This window comes from Gavialis gangeticus, unplaced genomic scaffold, assembly GCF_001723915.1.
Source record: "Gavialis gangeticus isolate Ggan-Ray unplaced genomic scaffold, GavGan_comp1, whole genome shotgun sequence".
Classification (NCBI taxonomy): Eukaryota; Metazoa; Chordata; order Crocodylia; family Gavialidae; genus Gavialis; species Gavialis gangeticus.
Genome location: NW_017729011.1, coordinates 10020862 through 10048014, shown reverse-complemented (window position 1 = coordinate 10048014; position 27153 = coordinate 10020862). Strand labels below are relative to the sequence as shown.

Here is a 27153-nt window from a genome sequence, read left to right as displayed (position 1 = left end):
TAAGGGGCAGGGGGTGGGGGGGGGGGGGGCCATTAAGGGGGGCCGGGGGGGGGCGGGCGGGGGTCAGGGGTGTGGGGGGTATTCAGAGGGGCTGGCAGGGGTCCCCCCATGGTCCCCTCCCCCAGCTTCCCCTCCCCCACTCCTAGTGCTTACCAGCTCGGAGTGTCTGCAGCTCCCTGCTGCAGCCGCCGGGGACTACCTGAACCATCAAAGCTCTCCAAATCTTTACCAAAGATTCAGAGAGTTTTGAATTGATTCAGACCTTTAAATCAGTCCCCTGATTCGATTCGAATTCGGAGATTCGGCCACTGAATCAGGCTGAATCTCCTCCAAACCGAATCACCACCCGAAGCTTTGCACAGCCCTACTCATAAGCACTCTCAACTCTCACTGCTATCAGTGTGAACTGAGATCATTAAGCACCCTCTATAAAAAAATAATCAGCATTTCACAGAATTTGGCCCTAAAGAAAAGCAAGAACTATGCACACACAACCCCCTTCACTGGCAACATTAAGCCAAGGGCTAACTAAATCTCCCTTAATATTTGTAAAAGTCTAACTTTCTCCTTTACTGTTTCATGTTTTCCTGCTCCTCTTTCTTTTGTAGGACTAAATGGGCTCAAAAGCTGAAATATGGCACACGGCAGTCAAGGACGACCCTGCATTATTCTGAGACTATTGAAAAACCAGGAATCTTGGAGGACACTGGAGAAAGCCCTTTTCTGTCAATCTCCCGGACTGATTTTCTAGAGCCAAGGAGTTCAGACAGTTTGAATAAGCTTCCCAGCTCTTAGGCTGCTTATACACGTGCTCAGAAGTGGGGGGCTTGCAGGGGCATTTTAATTAGAGTGGTTCCCAGACAGCTGCTCTTATTAAAATAGCTCACGGTCACTGTATTAAGCTCCCTTCCTTCCCGCATTTCAAAATGACCATGGGGGCATTTTAACCAAAGCTCATTTGACAATGTTTAGTTAAAGCGCCCCCATGGCCATTTTGAAATGTGGGAGGGGGACTTAATACATGTGATGGTGAGGTGAGGCTGGAATGTTTTAATTAGAGCGTTGACCAGACTTCATTAATTATTCTAATTAGAAGGCAAATGAGCATGTCTATAGGCAGCCTTAGGTGCTTTACTGAAGCAAACTAAGTTCTGGCCCTTATGAGGTCTACTCATATCCTCTAATGTATTACCATATATTTCCTTATTTACTCAGCATGGTTCACTAATCAATCTGCCCCTGTCTCATTTCCTATTAAGCAAAAACAAACCAGGTGTATTCAGACAGAGAGAGAGAGAGAGAGTAGTTTTTCAAACCATTAACTTCCCTTGCTGGACACTTGGGCTCAATCACATAATAGACTTTTATGCCTTTGGAAACCTCACCTGCAATATTGAAAGGAATTACAAAAACGGGGATTTCCTAATGAAATCTGTATCCATATCTTTACACCACCCGGAGTATATGTTTAAACCAACATGCTCATGCTCTTCTCCATGTTCCTTAATCAGTCTTCTGTGGTATGCAAACATACTTGAAAACCGAACCATGTGGCTAAATACCCTATGCAAGGGATGGCAACCTATAGCACATGAGCCAGATTTGGCCTGTGGAGCTGGGGCTTCAGCAGCGTTTGGCATCCGGGTTGCACAGAAGGGTGCTGGTAGGAAGAATCAGCAGCAGCTGGATCCTAGTGCCAGCCAACCTTGAACCTGAGTGGGGCCGTTCTGACCCACCACTGGGAAATGCTGCTGACTGCAGCCCTATAGAGTCTTGTCACCGAAATTAGAGATGGGCAGAGGGGGATGGAAACAACCCATCTTGTTTATACCATACTAATATAGAAATTCTATATATACATTTCCTAGTAGTGTGTCCAGTTTTAATTTAAATGCCTCCAGAGGTGGGAATTCCAGCCCTTCTACTGGGCAGTAATTACACAATGTAATACATCCAAAATCTAGACATTTTCTCTTTAAGTTTTGTTCACTTTTTTTCTATAATAATATTTGGTTTTATTGTAAAGAAGATGATTCAGAAATACATTATATTAGAGGAGAGCAGCTCATTAGCAAAGAAGAAATACTATCAAAGTACAAGGAACAGATTCAACCTTTTCCTGGCATAGTTCATTTTACTGTATCTTTTGGTGTAATTTCAGCACTGAATTTTCCTGGCATTAATCCCACAGGCTTCCTCCCCCCGCTACAACCCCCAAACTTCTTAATACTGGATAATTCTGTGTTTTGGTAAATTTCTTCTATTAATAGTTGCCCTCTGTGGCTATAAAAAAATGCCTCAGTAGTCAAAAGCCAAGCCTTGCTAGCTAACAGCTGTGGAAGTCTGAATGCACACAAGACCCAACATCACACACCAGAGCCCCTTCTTGGCTCCATGTCAGAGCAAACTGATTAAATAAGGCCGTTGTCAACTTAAGAAAACGGAAAAGGAGGCCCCCCATAACAGAGGAGGGAGGGAGAGAGACTGACTCCTGCATTTGACTGAGGAAATAAGAAGGTATTTCCATTTGCTCACTAGCTTTCTTTACTTAGCAATCCCCCCAGCCTCCAATACCCTCTTGCATTTCAAGAGACAGAACAAAATGCTGCTCATACATAGAGCTGTAGGCTATGGGGTTGTAGGTTTTAAAGTCTTTTCTAAGCTTTCTATTTGGTTGGTTTACCTGAACAAAACCTTTCTGCTACTCCAGTCCTGTTATTGGTGCCTGGGATAACTCTGTAATAGAGATTAAAACCTATCAGCTGTGAGCAGTGTTACAAGACAAGGGCAGAAATGCAAATCAGAGGATGCTGATTAGGCAGTACAAATCGGGAGGGGGGTGGGGAATACATCCATTTGTTTCCTGTCAAGGTGACAAAAGTGCTTTTATCTGTCAGATAAAGGGAAGTGCTTAGCTTAGCAGAGGATAAAAGGAATTTCCCATATTCTCAGCATTTCAGGATGCCGCCTCCTTATGCAGATTATTCTATAGGTGACAAAGGTACCTTAGCTGCATGTTTCAATAGCAAAATTCCTAAGGTATTTTCAGGGTCCTTTAGCCAGAGATGCACTCGAATGTCTGGGTCCGTGTGAACCCCAAATACTAAAACAAAATCTACCAGGAACTGCCGAGTTTCAATTACTTCCATTGCAAACCCATGCAAAATCACAAGCTTTGGGAGGTTTGAAATGAAACAATAAATTGGCTACTGCTTCACTTGGAACTAGGCCCAGGTTCTCAGACCTTCTAACAAGCCCAGTCTGAATTTGGAGTTGGTTACAAAACCAGTAGCCAGGCAACTTCGGCACATTTTCAAATTTCCCTGTGAACGAGCTGCTCAGTTATAAAGCTGAGGAGAGTGATTAAAAAAAAAAAAGAATTTGGACTGGGGGGGAAAGCTGAAGTTATAGATCATGAAAACTGAAGAGTTCTGTGTATCCACAAGGTACAGAGCACAAACAGCATTCGTTTGAGGTTTCCTGCCAACACAGATCAATTCAGACCTACAGAAGCCATCTCCAAGTAGGAGAAGGACATTCATTCTCCATAGCCTTTTTAACCTGACATCCCTTTGCTAAAACTGCAACCAAGTGAGTCAGCTCCTGCCAGCTTCAAAGATGAATTTGTCACGTGGCTACTGGGAACTAGACAGAGATACTCCAATCCATTTTACACTGAACACCTGTCAGACAGAAGTGACTATGACCCGCAACTGAACAGGATTTCAATAAATCCTTCAAAGGTTTTGCTGTCCTGTTATACTTCCTGAGCCATCAAATTGTCTCACAAAAGAACTGGTCTGAGGTTTGCAAAATCCTTCTTTGTTCCAGGACCAGACTGGCCACCAGAGCCCAGAAGTGCAACGAGAGAAGAATTTTTCCAAGTCCAATTTTCCTAGAGGCTTTCACTGAGATCAGATCAGGTTAAAAGAAGGAAAAAAAAAACCTGATCTGATTACACTGGAGTCTCTCTAGTTGTCGTTAATTCAGAGGAAGAGGAAATTAAAAATGAAAAACTACATTGGGGAAAAGTTAAGCATTTACTTCAAAACTCGCACATGCCAGGAAATTCAGAGTTAAAGGTGAAACTCCATTCTAAAGGAACTTCTGCTGCTCCCCAGATTGCAGGCATCTCAGAAAACTAGCACAAGGTGTGCTGGAATACAGAGTCACAGCGGGGTGCGTCAAGTATGGAATTTCAGCCTTCCCTCTGAATTTCCTGGCTTTGGGGAGCTTATTAGATGCCTGTGCCCTTAACATTTTAAGTATTATGGATGGCATGGAGTTCCCCCAATGCTGCTTCCACTGACCTTTCTGATTGCCCATTTATCTAGCTGTCCATCTATTACTAATGAACCTGGAACCACTTCCTTAGTAACCTATGTTGATCTAAGGTGTTGAAAGCAGATGCAAGCTGGGTATGTTCAGCTGAGATTCATTAAGAAGTTGGGGACTCTAACAAGCCAAACAAAAGCTTATAAGCTGCAAACCTGCTCAGAATAAAACGGAAAGAAAGGACTTTAAAAAAATCTCATGCAGAGCAAGAATCCTGAGTTTTCCACAGCTGTGTATGAGCTCTCTGATTCTGTTTCATCCAATATAGCTCTTGTCACATTGGGTAACACTGATTTTGCTGGTGATAAGTTGGTCTAAACATCCCACAGCAGTAAGCCTGGGCCATAAACATCCCACTTCTCACTGGATCTGGCCATAAATTATGAAAAATGATACTGTTATAAGCTTCATAAATTTTTATAACAGGTCTTTTATAAGCATGCATTATAAACACTGCAATGGGTCCATGGGGATAAAGACATCTCATAACAGCCCTGAAAAACCTGTCACAGGGCTTTGCGTTACAGTCCTTCAGGATAGCTCTGAAGGAGACATGGCACTTGGCGCCATCCCAAAACCCACACACACCTTTAAGAGTTTTTATAGGGGTTTTTCTGGGTGCTGCTTTGACTTATGGCTTAGTGGGAAGATATCACATGCACTTTGAAACTGATCTCAACTAATAAATATGCAAGTCTTCAGAGTTTATGGAACAAGCAATTTTTTAAACCTCTGTTATCGTATATTTCCCTTCAGGCATACTAGGCTCTATAATCCAGCTCCCAATTCCCGACTTCCTCAGTCTCCTATGTTAGGGAGCATATCTAAATTATAACCTCTATCGCTTCACATACTGCCCTGATTCTGGTACTGAAGTGTACCGGGTCAGTTCCTCAGTTAAGGTCAAAGACGGCAGCATCATCCTGCCTGCTGCTCCATGTTCCTCTCTGCCTTTTCCTCCCTCTTCTTCCTTCCCTGTGTTTCTGCTTCCTTCCTGTGGCCCATCTGCCTTCCCTGTCATGCTCTCTCCATTTGGCTTATCAGCTCTTCACTGAGCCCCTTCAAAAAATGCAAACCACTGCTCCAAACCTCCAACACTTCCACAATGAACCAAAGGAACCCTGGCAAGTATCACAACATTCATATGTTATCCTCCATCTCTCCGTTCACTCCACTTTTGTGTTGTTTCCCTTTTCCACAAGCCTTTCTGCTATACCTTCAGGCTACAGGCTCTTTGTGACAGGCACTACTGCTCTCTTTTTGTACCGGGCCTTGCAAAGAGGGGGCCCGTATTTCGTTAGTCTCCAGGCACCACCCTTAAAAATGTACAGCGCAGAATGCAGCAGTTAAACGCTGGTGCAGATATCTGTAGCTGGGTGATCCTCCTGTGGCTGCTTATGCCGGCCACACAGAAAAATAAGGTGGAAATAAGCAAGCTCATCTCATGCAAAGTTACAAGCAACTGCTGTTTGTCGAGAGTTGCCTTTGGGCATTCACCTCATGGGCTTGGCGCCCCTGGCACGGAGTCCACAGAACTTCTAGCAAAGCCGATCTGGGGCTGCATGAACACTATGAATAGAAAGAGCCCATACTTTGCATCACCCCTTCTCCTCCATGCATTACAAATAACCTACTGAATTTAACAGAGGCATTAATTAAATGAGCTCAGATTAAAATGGAACATCCTTCTGGTTTCTGGTGTGTGAAGGTATGTTGCACCTGCAAGTCTGTGGGAAAGAGATGAGTTGATTAACATGGAAGTCCCTAGAGACAAATTTTGTGTGAAGACAGGCAGACCCCCTATACTGTGTGTGACAGCATAAGATAGGCTTATTATCAGGGTCCACAACTCACTCATCTTCCAAGCTGAGGCAATGGCTATAAAGAATGTGGTTATGTATGACAGATCATTCTAGATGTGATCTCCAAGGGGATCAAATGGGGATCTCAGGAGATTTGCTAGTACTCAAGTACAAATCCCACAAGGGAGCAAACTCCTTTACAGAGGGAAAAGGGTTTGGCAAAGCCTTCAGGTAATGCCTGGCACTAGAGCTCCATTCCCCAAGAAGAAAGGAAAAAGGGCGTGCAGTGCTCAGTGTTTCTCAGATATCCAGTATATTGCTGTGTAGTCTGGATCCATCCTTGAGTTTCAAGCTCCTGAGATATCGCCAGAGAACTGTGTAGTGCCTAATGCTGTTGGAACGCAAGGGGTGAAAGAAATTCCTGCCATCCTCTCTCCTTATTTGCTTCTCCCTTTAAAGGTGTCTTGTAAAAATGTCTCTGGCGGGAGATGAGAGGTGAAAGAAGGTGGTGGTGCAAAGAGTAACTCTACAGAGTAGCCTTGATATATAACGTCTCCCTTCTGCAGCAGTGTGATGGGATTTCACACCAAGATTTGTAGAACTGCACATCCTGGTAAACAAAGGGAGTTTTGAGGAGGCAGTAGAAACGTAGAATTGGCAAAACACTAGCTTTGACTTTCATGTCGAACGATGTCTGAGAAACATCCCTCAAGAGCTTGTATCCAGACTAGTAAGGCTCCTTCCCTATTTTCCTTGCTGTTTGGCAGAGAGGACAGGAAAGGAGGTCTGCAGAGAGTTTCAATACAGTATATAAGCATAAGTGGATGTTTATAAGGCAAATCTCTGGTATCAGTCATGTCTGACAACTTTCCAACTTCAGTGGCAGCAGATTGTATGAGAACACGAGAGACCGAAGATGTTCTGGTAGCTTTCAAGTTCCAGAATTTCATCTGCCTTTTAACCTAACAGAGTTTTATGATCAAGGGGAAGATTTTCTATCTGCCCACAGCAGTTCATGATGAAGTCTGACGTGCAAAGCCATGACTGTATGTGAGCAGTGATTCCAGTGGCCCCGATCTTTGCACAGGAGTGTGATCTGACATTATTTTTTCACCTCAGCTAGATCCTTTGAGTGGAATGGAACCAGAGATGGGTGCCATGACCTCCCCACAAGGCGTCACTCATCCCACCTGCTAAGCAATGACATGCATGCCCAAAGATACAAGGAATATATCTTTCAGACAAGTGCATTTATTCTGTTTCCTTTCTCTATCCATAGAGGTAGCCTTTGAACTAAACCAAATACACAAAGCCTGTGATGGAACAGGGTACAGCCTGCCTCCTTGCTATGAAACTGCTGGAGAAGACTGTGTCCAGAAGGTTTCTTTGACTGGGGAAAGCAAAGCCTTATGTATGGATAGGAATACCTTGTCTTTGGTATATTTTGCAGAACATTTGACGCTATATTACCCCTTGGTACATCTACCACCAGTATGACAACATCATTATAAGAGTCTTGCATCATTGTGCCTGCTGGTAACCGCAAGCACTATGGACTCCTGGCCCTTTGGTGCAGGAGACGTTGGCAGTAGTTCCAGAAAGGAAGGACAGAGAAGCAATGGTAGTGGTAGCCCTGGTGCTGAAAACAACACCAGTAAAAAGGGTGTTTAGCAAGGCCAGTAACTGAAAGGGCAATTCTGCAGGACCTGAGCACTTTGTCCACAAGGGCAGGAAGAGACTGCAAGGAGCCTTTTCATGGAGCTATTTATGTGGTGGATCTATGAGTGAAGCCAAGCGTTGTCAAGAAGTATCTTCAATATTTCTTGAAACAAGAACCATAAATACAGTTGTAAAAGGTCCTGGAAGGAATGTGTGAAGTGTGATAGGACCCATAACAGACTGTCTTGTTTATAGCTTGGAGATTGGCCAGTGGGAATCATTTTATAGTGGATCAAAAGGTGCTGGAGGCAGTTCCTATATCTCAGCCACATATCCAGGATGCCAGGGGACTGTATGGTGGCTTCCCAGAATAGGTGACATTAGGAACATATAAGGAGCTTGAATCTCTGAAATCTGGAGGCCACACATTGCTGAGGAAGACTGAGAAGCCAAGACCTCTTCATCTTTCCTCTTCTTCTTTGAGGTCCAATCAGAGTATGAGCTCTTTTCCCCCAGCTTCTTGTATGATCGAGCTTTGACAGAGGAAATTCCTGGGAGTGAATCACATAGAAGACAATGAGATGTCTTCAGCAATGGATTGTAAGGCCTGCATCAGAGAGGCGTGAGGACTCGATGCATGTCAAAAGTGGCTGGAGGTGTGCAGGAGGTGTGATCAGTGCCAAGTTAATCACTGACTTTGAAACACTGAACTGAGGGCAATGCTAAGGCCAGAGATGGGGTTTGAAGATCCACACCCATTCTGTCAGTGAGGGCTTTGGTGCCAAGCTGGTGATTGCAAACCTCCATTGTTGGCCTGAATAGCTAATATGGAGGCATATGACTTAAAAGCCTCGTTGATCAATGATGCCTGTAGCCCTATCTGCTATTGTCGACATGTTCTGACCGAGGCACACTGAACAGCAAACATGTGTCTCAGATTACAGAGAAAAAACAGACTTTTTAAAGCCTTCCTTGGCCTCTGTGCTAGCCATTGATGTCAGTGTTGCAACCTCAGGCCAGCCCTGAGGCCAAATTTATTTTCTGTGATTTTGGATGATAAAAGAAAAACAATTCCATTAATTTACAGGTTTGAGGGATGATGGGTGTCTGGCAGATCCAACTGGGAGAAGCTCCTAATGTTCACCACTGAGGAGGATGATCTCAGACAGCTGAAAGCAGTGTCCTGTTACCTATTTAGGATGTCAAAGTCACTAGGGAGCACTCACACGGATCAAACAGACAAGGCTTGGGTAGAGGTTGCATGGGCTCAATCCCATAGGGTGCCCAATTCACAACTGGGAATGTAGCCCAAAGGCCCCTTATGAGGAATATACAGTTGCTTAGGAAAAACCAACAGCCTTGTAGATGTAACTGCAGAGTTTGCAAATGAAATCACCTGCGTTAGCTTGCACAAGTACATTTTGCCTACAAAGCCTAGACATTTAGTTCAGAAAATAAATGTCTGTGTATGTTAAAATAGTAATAAAAAGCCAGTTTTATAAAATTTTAAAAGGCTTTCCTAGTTGTGTTGCATTTAAAAGATCTGTGTATATGATATGGTCAACCGCATAAATGTTGAAACACTATCAGGTTACAAATAATATTTTGCTAAACAATATTTTAGCTCATTATTACTAACACCTTGAGTTTTGAGAACTGAAGATTTATTAACAAATCCGACTTCAATTTTGCCTTTGATGTTTGCTCAGTTGCTTTTCTTGTCCACTCCTCAATGAAAACAGACTGGTCACTTTCCATTTTTGATATTTGTGATCATGGGTGTTTAACCAAGGTCCTCACCTGGTTAATATGCACACAATTTTGACCTAAGCCGTGATGGGATATTTGTTCTATGTTTCTTAATTCAATGGATGTTTTTAAAAAAACAGATGCACATTTTCTCCCTCTAGTTGTATAAATCTAGCAGACAAGTTCCCTTGACAGTGTCACTTTAAAATGCTTTTCTTATAAAAATAGTAACATGCTTGACTATACAATCTAGATGATCCTGTAGCAGCTGACATTTTCCTTCATAACTAGCCCTGTTGTTGATGATGACACAGGATAGTTTAAACACTGACTTCCGCCCCCTTCTCCAATCCTTCGAGGTGCAATGTGGAGCCCTAACAAGGTATGCAAAGGATAGGGTCTTAGCAGTAATTTCTGTTTTATGTGGGTCTTTATCATACCGCCATGATTACTTCACAGAATGGTAGGGGATCTTCTGTGATATACAGTATTCAGTATCTACTTCTCACACTTACACTGATATAAAACTAGATATCAAACTGATGTAACTAATTTGAGAAATGGGTTCTTAGTACAGAATAATAGTTTATATCTATATCTTAAGCCAAAGATCTCAGCTTGCTTTACAAGCTTAAATAGCTACCTTTCATAGATCTCCTGTCAGGAACAGATGTGGCACTATCCTCATCTTTCAGATGCGTAAACAGAGGTACAGAAGAGTTAAGTTACCAGCCCAAAGTCTAGAATAGCACCTAGGAATCCCGACAGTCTGTCCCCTTCTTGCTACAACCACAGCATGATATTCCCTCCATAAGTACATACAGAAATCTAAATTAATATAGCATTAAGGGGCCTTGAATAAACTGTCTACCCTTTAAGAAGTCTTGGTTGAGGTCTGCCTGAGAATATTTAAATCTCTCTCTCTCACCTCAGGTGCTCTTCCCTCATGCCACACGACCTTTTTATGGTTTCAGGTCCTACACTCTGGGGGCTTGAGCTAAAATCGGCTATGCAACACTATAAAATACAGTTTATAATCTACCACTTACGGGTTTTCCCAAGTTGCCTGTTTGAATCTAATGCAGTTTGAAGGGAAAGGAAATTTAGATTCAGTGGCAAGTCAGTATTGAAGACTTTGCTCTCACTGAATGTATTTGAGTGCAATTACCCAAGGGGGGAAAGAAAAAAAAAAAGAAGAGAACCAATAACTCAAGGGGGATGGACAGCTGGCAGACCTGTCAATACTCAGTCTAATGTTCACTAGTACTATTATAAACACCTCAATTTTAAGAAGTTTCCTACCTGTAAGGAGAATAGGGGTCAAAACATGTCTTGGTGACATCAGTTATCTCCGGGTTACAGCACTCCCCATCATCAAAGCTGTATCTTTCATAGTTACAATCCATGTCACACACCCCATTTTGCTTCTTCTTGTTGAACAGAGCGTGACGCACATGCCGGCAATCCCCTCCATCATACCCGGTCAGGGTGTGATTGCACTCAGGGTCACAGTTTTCATCTCCAATCTTGCTGATGTCACAATTGGCTAGGATGAGCCGGTGGCGAAGTGAGGAGTTCTTCACCTCCAGCACCTCCAGCTCCCAGGTAATGTTGTAGTGGCTGAAGGCCTCATTCAGATGCTGATGCTGAAACTCAATCTGCTCCCGGCTGACCGTGGGATTTTGGTGCTTGTCATCGTAGAGGTTCACTACCCGGTAACGTACCACCTTGTTGCGGCGGAAGCTTGGGAGCTTGTTGTAGCTGGCAATCACGTCCACGTTGTCACAGACTGTCTGTCCACAGAGAGGAGGATCCAGGCTGGTATCCAGCAAGTAGCTATGGTGATAGCTGAACATAATCTGAGGACTGCTGCCATCTTTCATAGGAGACCAGGTGCTTTTCACATTCAGTAAACTGTCTTGAAGAACTAGCTGAGGTAGAGGGGTGCCTTGTCCATGAATTGCCTGGCCCATGTCCCACAAGATCTCCTGCTGAGATTGGGCTGTCCTCCAAAAGCTGAAGTGCTCTACGTAACCCCGATAGTTCTGGTTTAGGGCATTTCCGCCAATCATGAGCACCTTGCACTTCAAGGTCAGAAGGCTGAAGATGCTGCCCACCTGCTCCCCGCTTGTAGCCACCTGGGCACCATTCACATAGAGTTTCATCAGGCGCCCATCATAGGTGGCAGCCAGGTGCACCCACTGATTAGGGAGGTAGCTGCGATGTGCGGCAATGGTGGTAACTTTGCGAGCACGGTCTGTCTTCAGCGAGAAGAAATAGCGGGGGTCTCTATTGCCCTGGTCACTGATGGTGTTTATCCCCAGGACCCATCCTCGGTCACGAGAGGTGTAAGAACATTTGTCATATAGTCCTATGTGCCCCCAAAAAAGAAATATAAATAAATAAGAGTTGCAGAACAGGCTATTTAACGTATTTATTTTTTAATTAATAATACGTATATATAAATATGTATATTAAGAATGTTGAAGTAGACTAGCCATGTCAAACCATCTGATGAGCAGGTGGTTATAGAAGAGGACTTAGTATCAAAGGCTAAGGGTTGCCAAAGGCATGTCATACGAATCAATGCAGCTCCCTTTCCATGGCCAAAGACCAGAATTGTTTTGCAATCCCACAGTGGCAAAGATGGAAGTGCATTCTCCTTACATGTATCTGAGCCATAAATTTGATGTCACTTGTTTAAACCAAGCGGAGTTTCAAGATATGTCCTTGACTACTAATTCTCTCTCCCTCTCTGCCTAGGCACATACCCCATATCCCTTAAATCTTTGTTAAAAAATTCTAGCAGGAGAAAAATACCTCATTTAATTCTAGCACAGTCTGCAAAATTATGCATGGCTAGGATTCTCATCGAAGCCCAGACCAAGTGGAATGTGTGCGCCTTACTCCTTCAGGCTGTTTGTAAAATCTCTCCCCATGAAAATTGGTGAGAAAAATATATACACGCTTACACTGGAGTCACTGTATTACAGAGTCGTAGTAATGCTCTACAAGGTGATTATCTGTATGCTCAAAGAAGAGTATCCATTTGCTGCCCACAACAGAAATATATGCTAATCACGTCTTGTATACAGTATAGGTCCATACCTCAAGAGTGGCATAACTTGGGATGATGATAAGGACAACTCCCTTGGGCCCTGACTTGGGGAGAGGGAAGGGGGGGCACAAAAAATGGCTGCTGTTGGCAGCTACATATTTGCAATCATGAACCAGAAGTCGCTGCTTCCCCTTTGCCCTGGGTACCTGCCTGCACCCCTGCACTGCTGTGGGCAGTTACGTGTCTACTGCACCCTGACTTGTGTGCAAATAAAAAGCTCAATTTTAGAACATGTGGGGAAATGAAAGAGAGGTAGGAATGAAAAGAGAACTGCAAGGAATGAAACAGGCCCTTTTCCCAAAGACTCGGGGAACTATCTCCTTCCACTGTGGGTCAGAGAGCTCTGGAGGTTAGAGGTCTAGAGAGAGTGAGCTCCTTCCCAGTTTGGGACAGGTGAGAACTGGGTGGGAAATGTGGGGTCCTCCTCTCAGATCTTAATGGCTAGGATTCACAAAACGAGGAATACAGGTGGACACACCTTGATCAGGGTGGAACGGGGGAAGTGTTAAGGACTTCAATACCAAATAGCATTCTAGCACACATGCATATGAATAAGCCCTGTCCCACCCTCTGCTTCCAGATGTCTGACTGGAAATCTTAAATCTTTCATGGTTCAGTCTGTATTTAAAGACTAAATATCCCCTTACTTCACCCTTGCACCCTAACCTTCCCAACACCACCACCAAACAGCATCTTTTGCTTGTAACGCAGAACAAGTTGCTCAACAGCCATCTGTTAACAATCACTCATTAACAGTGTGGTCTTGTCTAGTATCAACAGAGCAGAGGTTACAGAAGTGTTCGACTGTATTTTTTTTTCCTCCCCACTTCTGTCACCCACCTTCCCTCTTCCCCCTTCTCCTCCCTGCCCCCCTCCACAAAAAAACCCCTCTGATGGGAAAGTCAAAAAATTTTACACAGGTCTTTTTTTTTCTGCACTCTGTTATTTTGCTAGGGACTCTAAGCTCCCCCTTTTCCTGTTTCCTTTGGAAGAGAGATCTCAGGGTTAGGAAGGTAATGTGTTTATTCATCTGTAGGGCGCACTCAGTTCAAAATCTTTTCAAGATCAGCTTCAAGCTTACACTGATACTTCTGATCATGAGAGAGAAAGAATGAGAACGGAGAAGGAAAACAAGCTGCTTTAAAAATGACATTTTCCAATCAGGCTGAGGTGGATGTTTACCTGGGAAACGAATGTTATCATACTGCCAGTGATGTTTTGGGTTAAGCTCTCCCTGGGTATTTCTTCGCGAAATGTACTCACTTTTAGAGGTATAAAAACATACATACTCTTTTGCATTTTTAATAGATTCATTTAATCTCAAATGAAGCTACTGTGGTACCTTTATTCATATGATAGGTAACATGGTACCTACTGTGGCGATGCATGCAGAGTACCAGAATGAACAGGGGGAAAACGGAGGATAGGTCTCCTACAGGTAAGCTCTTGGGACTAAAAATGCAAAATAGAAATACCTTTATGTGAGTCCAAAGGAGCTCTCATGGACAGAAGTACAGAGCACCCTAAGGGTATGAGGAAGACCTAGGAAGCATAGGGGTGCAGAGGCAACTCCCACGCCGTTTTAAGAGAGGCCTGAGGGTTAACAAGATGTGGTCAACTCTTGCTTATCATCAGATGCAGACTTTTGTTGATCTGAGGAATATTTAAGAAGCTGCATGTAACGGCAGGATATTCATACTATCCAAAGTCAAAGATGGAGGCATAAAGTTATACAAGAAAAACTATTCCTTAAGGGAAATTTAAAATGCCATTGGATTCCTTCTTTTAGGGTTACATGACTGTTTGCTTTCTTTCTGACATGGAAAATTTTGAATAGGAAAAATGTGGGGTATCAGTCACGAGGAACTTTAGGTATAAATGGTACAATGCCCCTCACAATGACAGACATTTCAGAGGTATACTACATTGATCACGGACCATTCCCTCTCAGTGAATCCCTCTTAGGAAGCTCAGTAGCTCAAAGGGCTTCCAGAGTCTCTGATGAGCAGCTAGTTTCCTCAGTCTTGGGACAAGTTTCTAGGTCTGGAGCTCCCAGTCAGCCCTGTCATACTGCCTGTCTCCAAATAAGTGACCCCAAGGCTTCCAGAGTCAAGCTTTGAATTTTGTGTCCTAATCTAGGCTAAAGAAAAGCCTCTGAAAACTAAGAAGCATACAGAATAGAAATTCAGTTTCCATCCAGCTTTAAAAGCCATCTTCCTCTCTCTCATGCTGTAGGATGCTAGTGATTGACCTCAGCTGAATAAATGGAGCTGCTGTAGGAATACTACAGGATAGTAGTGATCTCTGTCCTTCCTTTGTGCACTTTGGCTCTGATGTGATGCAATGTGGCTTGAGCTTGACTCAAACGTCTCCTATCAATTCAAGATTTATAGCGAGCCAAATGAGGACAAAACCAGTGACAATGGAAACACCCATAAAACAGCTACTGAAGTGAAGGAATTTAAGATTCTGATTCCTTTTGCTTTTTTGGTTTAGGGCAAAGACCAGCAATAAAATCAAAAGAGCTTGTCACATACGGTATTCTTTTCTCCAGCTTTTATCGGCTGCAGGTACCCAACTGTTGTTACAAATGCTGCGAGGACATGAGTGAAAAATAAAACTTAACATTTGTTTTTTCCTACAGCAGGTACATACACACACATACACGCACACTCAAAGTGCAGGATTTTCACACAAAAGGGCATACAGAGTTCTGCAAGTTTCTGCTTGCATGCTACAGCTGAGATGAAACAGTCTGTGTTGCCAATGTAAGAGCCCTAAAATATTTGTTTTTCCTCAAGCCCTGGATTAAGCAAGAATCTTAGCTTTCATTTGAAATGATGGTGCAGAAGAATGTTCTAACAGGTGTCATTGGGGCAAAAACCCTAACTCATTTTGAGATGGATACTGTAAGGTTATGAACAAGGATTATATAATGCAATCTTCTGCAACAGTGAGAGGCTGGACTTGAAAACCCAGAGGGTCGCTTCCAGTCCTAAGTTATATTATCTTCAAAATATAAATAAAGCTTAGAACTTATGCTTGTGGGGAATAGCTTGGAAACGTACACCTTGCAAGCTGAAATCCCAAAAGGCAAAGCAAAGCATAACAGCGCATTTATCATTTGTAGAAATCTCATTATGTTTAAGCTGGGCTCGTGGTTTTATAGAACCTAAGCTATGACTGTTGTAATATATCTTTGCTAATCATAACAGACCACCTGCAGGGCTTATGTGCCCCTTAAAGCAAAGTGGGGCTTAAGGGTTTAGGGCAGACTGAAACAGCGCACCAGCCTTGTAGATGCACTCCGCACAGGGCACAACTGAGCTCTGTTAGTGTAGTATTGAGCACCGATGTGCAAACTTCTGCAAGCTCACTTGAGGGGACATAAGACACTGATGTAACTAAGCCCAAGAGGCTGAGGTCAAAGCAGAGGGTGATCATCGCTAGAGAAGCTGGGACACGCATCTAGAGACTTTCACTATTAGAGTAATAAGCACTCTCCATGGGCAGCATTTCAAAGTAGAGGAGCTAAAGTAGCCAAGCAAACTGTTGTAATCCATTTGCAGTTCATCAGTAACAAACTCCAGGCCTCCCCCTGTCACTTCAGCACTGTTTCTTGTGTCTTGCTAACTGCAACTTCCCAGTAACCATCTCAGCTGCACAATTATCCAAAATCTTTAATCAAAATAATTTTTCCCATTTAACTGAGTGACAGGGCAACAGGGCTTCTTGTGGCATTTGTGGGGGAAGGGGAGGCGTATCAGTTTGATATAGATACAGTGTGCTACAGAGTTTGGGAAAGAAGAGGGCAAAATAATTCCCTGCACTTCTGAAAGTTGGCCATGTCTGCTTTGCTGGGAGAACACAACCAGAGGTGACAGGACTCCGTTATGAAAGGGGAATTTAGGTCAACAATCAAAGCTGCAGTCAGGGGGCCCAAGAACAGGGAACTAAAGGTTGGGCTGGGTATTTTTTTCCCCCTAGCATGCTTTAATCGTTTAGTATCAAAGCTGCAGAGGAACGCTTGAAAGAGCAAATATTCTACAGGAACCTATAGAAAGCTTTTATCTGTCCAGAGGAAAATAATTAAAACAGACAGATTTGGGTTAAGTATCCCCATGTTCTATGCAATTGGATAAGTCAGGGAAGATCCACTGGATAACATCTCAAGTTCTGCACTGGTATGGCACTGAACCCAATATCGTTTTGTGGAAGGAAAGAATAATCTCTCTTCCCTCTCTCCGCCTCTCCCTTCTCCCACAACAGTTAAATAATTCAAACGCCAAGATACTTGAAGACATATTTCCACCTATACATTTTCTGATACTGCTAAGAGGCCTTTAAGACTCTTCCAGGAGACAAGGAGCAACTCAAGCAAACCACCTGGGAAATCATTCAGGTGCAGACATCATGCTCAGGTCCAGTAACAAGTAGTTATCAACTGCTGCCACAAATTTAGCTGAATTGAGATAGGATACTTCTCATTTACCTACCAGGCACTGGTATAGGATTTAGATCCAGGAAAGACAGACTTTTACATACTTTCTTTTTGGACACAAGAGGCAAGATTTGCAGACTGGTTTACACATGAACTTCAGTGGAGCTATGCTGATTTACACCAGATGTTGATTTGATGTATGGTTCCCTGTGATACTGCAATCTTTAGATTATGAACCATATGGGCTAGGGACAGACATTACACATAAACCAGTTTAAGTGATCAGAAACTGGTTTAAACCTGTAATAGAACAGATGTTCAGTGCACATAAATCAGTTTGAGAACGGCTGAAACCGCTTTGAGATAAACCCGGTTGAATGTAGTATCAGACTTAACTGATTTGGGTCAAACCAGTTTATGCAACATCTCTCCCAGACCCCTTGCTGGTTTAACTTAAATCAGACTCCCCTAGCATCCTGGCATGCTCTCTGGGTTATGTGGAGCTCATTGCTCCACAGGAGGGCTCGCCCCTCCCCTCTGCTCCCTGGCTGCAGCTTGACAGAGACTGCAGGGGACCCTGCTCCCCCCACATTCCCCTCCCGACTCCCTGCTAAGCAGGGATTCCCTGGTCCCCTCTGCCTTACACAGACATCTCAACATTAGCTAGCAGACCACATGCTGGCTACAGTCTGTGCTGTGGCAGACGGGACAAAGGCAGAATCAATTGGTAGTTGGTAATGTCCCTCTGTTGTTTTTTTAATGGAGTGATAAACACTGAGGTAGGGGTGATAAACACTTTGTTATCAATTCCCTGTTGGGATGGTCAGAGGGGGTGGGGGAAACACATTCCTAATCAGAACATCCTGCTGCGGCCTGGCCATGCCCCCCCCCAGTTTAGCACTGTGAAAGGGAAGGGAGGGCTGCTCTAGTGCCTTCCAGCTTCTAGCCTGAACCACTGCAGGCATGTCCCTGCATTTCTGGGACGTCTGTACAGTTACAAACCAATTCAGCCTAGCCAGGTTAGACTAACCTGCAAAGATTGAATCAATTCAGGCTCAGGCTTTTTGAATGTCTGTCCCTAGCCTTGGTGTTAAATTTAGGTACATCTTTTGTGTGATGTTTTAGGTTTAAAGAGTGTTTATAGATGTGCTCTGGGAGGCGGCAGGGGACGCGGACGATGCATTAATTAAAAGTGCTCAAGTGTCACATGTATCAGTGTCCCCATACTTAAAAGTGGCAATGGGGCACCTTAAATAAAAGCTCATTGAATGAGCTTTACTTTAAAGCACCCCACCACCATTTTTCAACATGGGAACACTGATACATGTGACACTGGAGGCTGCTGCAGTGCATTAATTTCCGCACTCCAGCAGACTAGATTAATCAAGTCTGCTCTTACTGTGATGGCCAGAACCAAAAAAATAATAAACAATAAATATGTGCTTCTTGGAAGCATTTGGAACTTTTGTCTCATATGAAGCTTGTATTTTTGTAATCAGCAAATGTAACTTGTAATTGTTTGTGGAACTGACTAGGCCGCAATGACAAAGCTCTAGCTGTGAAATTAGCTGACCTAATAGTTCTTTCTCGCTCAGAATTTAGCCTTGATGATGATAAAAACTGGATTCAACTGCCTAGCTTGTCCAGTACATTTCAAGAAAGGACATCTCAAAAAAGCAGAGTCAGAGGGTTCTGAAGGGGCTGGATTTAGGCGGGGTAATGTTAATTTCAAACCTGAAGATGCTGTGTTGCAATTTGCTTATTAGATAAACCCAAGCTTGGGCAGTAACTTATTATAATGATTTCTAATACCTTTTAACCCCATAGGATAACAGCTATAAAGTAATATTATAAATGGCTATATAACTAAAAATTAGCATAATTAGGATATAAAAGCACACACACGTCAAAGTAACCCTTGGGAAAGACAGAACAGAAGGGTCATTGCTATCTCATACCCCTACGGATCTCTCTTACTCCCTGTGAGAGCGAGGACCAGATCCTGACTGAGGGGCTTCCACCGGTTCTCCTTCAGGCAGCCCAGTTCAGAGACGTCTGACTTCGCTGATTCAACTTGACGTGCGTCTTCTAACCGAGGGACTATCAGTAAGTTACTAACCAAGTGGGAACTCTTGGTTAATTTTTTTATCTGTTTTATTATCGCTGTCAATTTTAATCTGTATTGTTATGTTGTCTGTTTATTAGCTTAACCTTTTTATTAACTATTATATATGCAAACTATATCTTTTGTTGCCATAAGTAAAATTCATTCCTTTTTGTAAGTGAAACTTGTCATTTCTTTCCTTTCCAACATCACCTCCTCGATCCCGAACCAAAAACCCAGTGGCTAATAAAGTTGCAGCGCTCAGTCAGTCTGCAACTAAATTGATATACTCACAGTGCCCAGCTGGCCTGTGACAATTGGTGTCACGAACAGGATCGAGGATGGAGAGTTTGGAGGGGAAGAATGGTGTAGAGGGGTCAGAGGGGTGGGCCCCACTGATTACTTTAATAGAAGAGGTTACGGGTATTTAGAATCTGGGGTGGGATAAAGAGAGATTGAAACCCACCTGGAGTGACCCTGCCACAGTTCCCTGTCAGTGGGCTGCGTTCACTGCCATGCAGAAAGGCAAGGAAGGGATGTCTGTTTTGGCTGCTGGCAACCTGCCTAAGACTGGGAGCAGAGGAAGCCACTCAACTCCATCAAACAATTCAATCCCTAGAGAATCGAGTAACCCAGCTTGAAAGTAAATTAAAAAAAGAGAAAGATTCTAGCTCTGTTGCATGCGCAGCTGCAAGGACAGCTCAAGATTGACTAGAGATACTAGAACGTCAAGAGGGAAAGATACTAGTTACACAGGCAATTGCCTCCCTTGAGCAGAAAGTGCAAGCAGCACGATCAGTTAAAACTTCCCTTGAAAAGGTTTGGCAGTGTCTTTCTAATGGGATTCCAAAAACTGAGCTGTGGGATGACCCAGAGAGTGAAAGTCTGTATGGTAAAATTGCAGAAACTAAGCCAGGGAATGATGAGTACGTGAGGCTTGCAGCAGAAGCCCGTGAAATCCTACCTCCTTATGCCCTAGCAGTCCAAGAGAATTTGGGAAGAGGGTTAACTCAAACCTTCCCAATGGTGATGACCCGTGCAGGGCCACAAGGGGGAAATCCCCAGACAGAGACACGGTCCTTTACTCACACAGAAATCAAAGAACTGCAAGAGCAACATAAAGCTAAACCAGGGGAGCCAATAATAGATTAGTTAGTTTGAAAGTATAGTGAAGGAGCCTCAGCAGTATCTGTAAGTCACACCGAGGCAGCACAATTGGTCCTCCGACCTGAAATCCAGTTGGGTCAGTGGGTCGGGTAGGACCAAAATATTACTCTGTTTTCTGCTGCAATGCAAGTGGCTGCTGCAGGTTACGGTAACATGGAAGAAGAGTTTAACCCCCGCCCTCCCCAAGAGCATGGCTTAATTTAGAGGAAGCCATTCGTTGTCTTTACCAGCTGTCTTTGACAGAAATTGTTCAAGCAGGAAACTGGAAGCATACTTTAGATGAAGAATTAATAACAGAGGCCATGTGCAGAAAGTTTTGCTGGAGATTGCCCACTGAATGCATTTCAGCTCTCCTGGCACTGCAACAAGAGTTAGTGACTCACCTGGTAAGAGATGCGGTATGGAGGCTAGTACAGCTTCTGCCCATCTTGCAGAAGCCAGGGCTTCCTAAACCAATAAAAACTGCCAAGGCCATGGCAGGGCCCCCGAAAAAGATGACCCAGCTGGGCCCCCCAAATCCAGGTAAGTGGGAAATGAAAATCCCAAAGCTCCGCGGGCGCAAATGTGAAGAGAGCTACTAGCAGCAGGGTTTAGTAAACAGCAAATTGACAGACTGCCTACCTTAGTCCTGCAGGGGTTATGGATCAAATACTGTGAGGGTAAAAAGGGGAAGAAGACAGAACCCTCGGGACCCCCCGCAGTAGGAGTCTCAGCTGACCCAGCCCCCCGTGCAAGGGGCCATTGTGGGGGCAGTAGAGGATCAGGGACCGGTAACACAGAATAATATTAGCCCTTTAATCAAAGTGCCTACAAAGATTTGTTTAAATGGAAGGAAAAAGTTAATTAACATGCTACTAGACACTGGTGCCCATCTATGTGTTTTGGACTGTGCAGAATAGAAAGAGGCACATGGAACCCACTACCAAGTGGTAGGAGTTGGAGGTGCCAGACAACCAGGACATTTGGTCCAACCCACATTCACTTTGCCTACTGGGTCTGTAGTAACAGCAGCTGCTGTAATGCTCCGGGGAGGGCCAAACCTACTGGGACTAAATATGTTGCAAGGGCAGCAGTTTATTCTTAAACTCGAAACCTGGCAGTTTGGCTGTACCACAGCCCAGGAAATCAAGCAGGAAGACATGATGATGGTAGTAGCCTGATGTTTTATGACCCCGCTTGCCCTGCCAGCCATGAAGGGGGTACACCGATCTCAATTCCGCACACCCCCTGAGGCAACACAACCCATCCAGGACATCATCAGTTGGCAGCTGGAGAATGGAACCATCATTCAGACTCATTCTCCATACAACAACCTGGTGTGGCCGGTATGTAAACCAAGTGGGGATTAGCGATTGACTATTGACTTTAGAGATCTGAATGCCAATACCAACCATTTGACAGCTGCGGTCCCATCCATGCCTGCGTTAACAGAAAATATTAGGTATTATGGACCCCAGTAGATGGGATCTGTGGACATTAAAGACATGTTCTTTGTTATTCCCATCCATGAAGATCACTGGCCTTTGTTTGCTAAGACAGCAGTACACCTACACAGTCCTACCCCAGGGTTGGGTGCATAGTCCCACCTTGGCCCACAGAGTGCTGGCTGCAGTGGTCCATGAAGTCCAGTTGAGCCACCCAAAGGTGCATGTCTGGTAGTATGTCGACAATGTCATGGTGGGAAGCCAGGACCAGGAATTAACCATTTGTGCTTTTGAGTCCCTAAAGAAGAAGGTGCAGGCATATGGATTCATGCTGTCCAGCAAAAAGATCCAAGAAGTTGGGCCCCAGTGTGAATTTCTGGAAATCCAGTGGCAACAAGGTGAACCCACCATACCGGCTAAGGAGCTGCAAAGCCTGGTAGATACCCCTGCCCCCAATAATGTAAAAGAGCTGCAAGTCCAGCTGGGAGCATTTAATTTCTGGCGCCTGCATGTCCCTGAGTTTAGTGTGTTAGTAGTTAAGCATCCACAAGGGGACAAATGGGTAAGGGGTGCTAATGGCACGAGACACATGTAACTCTTGGGGGGTATCAAGGTCAGATCCATCTAACGGGAGCCAGACTCCATTTTTCCTTGTTCCTGCAGATTGGGTCCATCCACGGGCACAGCCGTAGCAACCTTGGGGTGCTCTGGAGTCGTCATCCTGCTCCAGAGCAACGCCGCCACCCCCATCCAGCAATGAAGGGATGGAATGCCATCATGACGGGGCTGCTAATCGTTTGCTGTTGTTTGACTGATGTGGGACATTCCCATGCTCCTGGACCCCAGATTGCACCCACTGCCAAGGCCTCGGACACACTGAAATACTGGGAACGCCCAACTGCAATTGAAGAAGTACGAAACTGGCCTCTCAGTCGTCGGCAATGGATTGTGGACTAGCAAGGGGGAACCTGTCAATGTTAGTGTGGGACAGGTGGTTACTTGGTTTCCTCCCATATGCCAAAATCAGGAAAAACAAGTGTGGGACAGGGGGAGATTGTTGTGGTTTCTTCCAATAGCCCTGGTGCTGTTATATTTTGCCTGCAGATACACTGCCCACCCTGAGTCCTGACGTGACCACTGCCGTAACCCTGCCAGCAGCTGGAAATTCTACAACCACCTGGAGCCCAAAGAGACAACCAAAACCTCTGACCCCACCTCCATGGAAAACAATTGCTCCAGCAGTCCCCCTACCCGATGATACTTTGGCACAATGGTGTACAGCTCACCAAATACACCAGTCCTCCAAGTATAGCAAGGTACTATGGTAGTTTAAAAACAGCTCTTATGCTGTTAAGTGGTGGTCCACAGAATGGAAAGCCATGTTCTGGGTATTTTGTAGTTCTGCCATATGGATAAAGGGGGAATTGCTCACGGAACTGAATATACTATAGCCACCTATTGCCAAACAGTCTAGGAGAGTCTGCAGGGCACAGCCCTGGTCAACCCAGAAAAACTGGCTAAACCCATGGGGGGCACTGTGCCAGAATCATTTTTGCAAGATACCCATTCCATCATCGTACCTGGACAATGTGCATTCAAGTACACAAATAAAGATGCATTCCAGCGAATAAACCAACCCCACTGGGAAGTTTACCAATCCTAGAAACAAGAAGGGAAATGATTAAGCACCCAAACAGAAAAAACCCTGTCCGTTTTTTGCATTAAGCAGGGATGCACGTTGCTAATCCAAAAAGAGCCACCACAGGTGTATCCACTACCTCGCCTGTCTAATGTCACCCTATGGTGGAGGTCCAGACCAGGGCTCCAGTTCTCCTTAATGCTTCCTTGTTTAATACCCATATTACCTTTAACCCTGAACAACGGTTTATCAGAACAGCATTCCCCAACTGTTCTGCCGGTGCCTGGCTGGCAGAGAAAATGTTGCACTGGACTTGGCCAACTGTTTTCGAACCCACAGCCCAACAGCCTCCAAGCACCCAGAAAAAAAGAGGTACCCTAGACCAGTGGTCTCCAAACTTTTTTGATTGCACACCCCTTTCAGTAAAAAAAATTTTGAGCACGCACCCCCAACATATGTCTATTTATAGAAATAGAAATAGAAGTTCTAATATTTTCTTCCTGCATCCCAATGGATCGTCTTGCGCACCCCACTTTGGAGACCACTGCCCTAGACCACGTGTGGAACGGGCTTAATTCAGCCATGGGAGTTTGAAACATAGATAAATCTCAGAAAAACACCCAAGGAATCATGGATATACGATGAGCTATTGGTTTTCTCACTAAAGGGGGTATGATTGATAACATGGCCCTAGAATACACTGATGAATTAGCAACCATTGGCCGTGAAGCAGCACCAATAAGTTATCTGTTAATGCATGCAGCCTTTCAAGCTGATGCTAATCAAACTTGGAGCACTGCGTGTGCCCAAGTGCAGCTTTCACTTAACTTCCACTTTTCCCAGTTGATGAGAGATTTCAGACACAAAGAATTGCCTGTTGGCTTAAAATGCCATGGACTACCCCCAGTTTTGACCCAACGGTTAGTTTACCAAAACACGTGGAGCACACGATGGGAGGGTTGTAGCAAAACAAAATGCTTTTTTGTCGTACATGGAGTAGCAAACGGCACATGGTCCACTGCCCATCCCTTAACAACAGGACTGGGAGTAGGATGTAGGTGGGACTGGGATTTGCATTGTCCCATTCGGGAAATTATAACCCCAGAAGGCCCCAAGTATTTAGCTCAATCTCCAATGTACCCTGTAAATGGCATTCTAATCGGCTTGGGAACATTGTGGAGGGGGTGGCCCAATAGTCCCTCCCGACATGATTTGTATAACACCCCTACCAGCGACTCCCTACATTACCCTAGCTCAGTGGGTTTGTTGGGAAGGTCCTGGCCGCCTGTACTATCCCAACAGAGTGTTTTGGACCTCCTGCACCAGCTGCTGTGCAGAAGCTCAAGATTTTCAAGGGGCATCAGCTATCCTGATTGTCCAAGACCAGGAAGCTATTTTAATGTGGCCAAAGACCCAGCTAGAAAGTCTCACGCTTAACCTAAGTCTTCCAAAGTCCTGGGTTCAAGATGTAGACTTGCCTCAACTAAAAGGGTGGGATAAAGTAGCAGCCTACATCAACAATTTGCTTGGAGATGCCTGAAAAGGTAAACAGCTTGCTCCCATAGCCCAAGAGGGAGGGCGAATTATTAAGTGTGCTACTAACATTCCCCCGCTGTGTAAATGGTATGAAGTAATTTGTACTGTGCAAATGTATGCCTTTACTAAAAATGCTCCTTTTCCTTGGTTTGTAGTATAATAAGTTTGGTTATGGATTAATATTTTTCTATATAATCTTTGAATGTTGTTGTTATAAAATTAAGTCTAATATCCGTGCCAAAATAAATGTTTTTGCCAACCATGTACACGCCACCTGGCAGAAATCGTATTTGTAGGCCTTACCAAATGCTCCAAAGAAGTAAGGGGTGGATTGTGATGGCCAGAACCAAAAAAATTAAGCAATAAATATGTGCTTCTTGGAAGTGTTTGGACCTTTTGTCTAATATGAAGCTTGTATTTTTGTAACCAGCAAATGTAACTTGTAATTGTTTGTGGAACTGACTAGGCCTCAAAGACAAAGCTATGGCTGTGAAATTAGCTGACCTAATAGTTCTTTCTCGCTCAGAATTTAGCCTTGATGATGATAAAAACTGGATTCAACTGCTTAGCTTGTCCAGTACATTTCAAGAAAGGACATCTCAAAAAAGCAGAGTCAGAGAGTTCTGAAGGGGCTGGATTTAGGTGGGGTAACGTTAATTTCAAACCTGAAGATGCTGTGCTGCAATTTGCTTATTAGATAAACCCAAGCTTGGGCAGTAACTTATTATAATGATTTCTAACACCTTTTAACCCCATAGAATAACAGCAATAAAGTAATATTATAAATGGCTATATAACTAAAAAATCAGCATAATTAGGATATAAAAGAACACGCACGTCAAAGTAACCTTTGAGAACGACAGAACAGAAGGGTCATTGCTGTCCCATACCCCCACGGATCTCTTTTACTCCCAGTGAGAGCAAGGACCAGATCCTGACTGAGGGGCTTCCACTGGTTCTCCTTCGAGCAGCCCAGTTCAGAGACTTCTGACTTCGCTGAATCAACTTGACGTGCATCTTCTAACCAAGGGACTATCAGTAAGTTACTAACCAAGTGGGAACTCTAGGTTAATTTCTTTCTCTGTTTTATTATTGCTGTCAATTTTAATCTGTATTGTTATGTTGTCTGTTTATTAGCTTAACCTTTTTATTAGCTATTATATATGCAAACTATATCTTTTGTTGCCATAAGTAAAATTCATTCCTTTTTGTAAGTGAAACTTGTCATTTCTTTCCTTTCCAACATCACCTCCTCGATCCCAAACCAAAAAAGCCCAGTGGCTAATAAAGTTGCAGTGCTCAGTCAGTCTGCAACTAAACTGATATACTCACAGTGCCCAGCTGGCCTGTGACTTCTTACACACCAGATTTACAGCGCGTCAGAGCAGCCTCACTGCACATCTACAGGAGCCCACAGTGATCCTTACACTTGACATGATTCCTTGTAGGGTCCAAATGGGGAAGCAACAAAGGGCATAGTTATAACAGTGATATGAATTTGCTGTTGTTGATTATGAACATTACATAAAGCTTTGCTTTCTAATAACCAGATTCTGTAGATTGTAGTACAGCAGCTTCTGGACAGTGCAGCCCCAATAATGTTAGCAATACCTCACTGAGCCTCCTTGTAACAATAAACCTGCCATCTGTGCACAGCTGCCTCCAGGAAACAGATCTGGTGAGGTAAGGTCAGTGAAATCACTGAATTACAAGGGATTGTGACAACTAAAGATGCAACAAGCATTGAAAAATATGATGGTACAGAAGGCTGTGCTTGAGCACTACCCTTTAGGGCACTTAAGCAGGATCATCCTTTACTGGGTATCCCTTTTAAAAGTCAGCGAAGATCCACCAGCTCCAGTAAAAACAGTATCAGTAAAAACAAGTGTGAGTGAGGTTTGCTTCTTATCTAGATCTCCTCAAGCTTTTCTTAATAAAGCTGCAGAACCTTGTGGAAAAGGGCACTCAGTTAATAAACTGTAACCATTTCTAATCCAGGTGCCTCAAAACACAGTCGATCAATAAATAACCAACGGCTTCTGTGATTACATTTTAGTATACATTTATACAAAAATTAAAATAATATAAGGTCAATTTGGCAGTTAACCCCTCCCCTTTATCCATCCCTGCTGTAATTTCAAGTTCTTGCTCTAAGTTGAAAGGCATCAGAGAATTTAAA

General features: G+C 43.9%; 1 protein-coding gene across 1 annotated transcript in view; it reads right to left on the bottom strand.

Annotated features, from left to right (window-relative positions):
* PAPPA (pappalysin 1) overlaps positions 1–27153 on the bottom strand; it is a 322351-nt gene that overhangs the window by 263769 nt on the left and 31429 nt on the right. Inside the window, exon 2 of the mRNA XM_019510512.1 lies at positions 10848–11916. Coding sequence (XP_019366057.1) covers positions 10848–11916 — 1069 coding nt within the window. The remainder of the gene's footprint in view (positions 1–10847; positions 11917–27153) is intronic.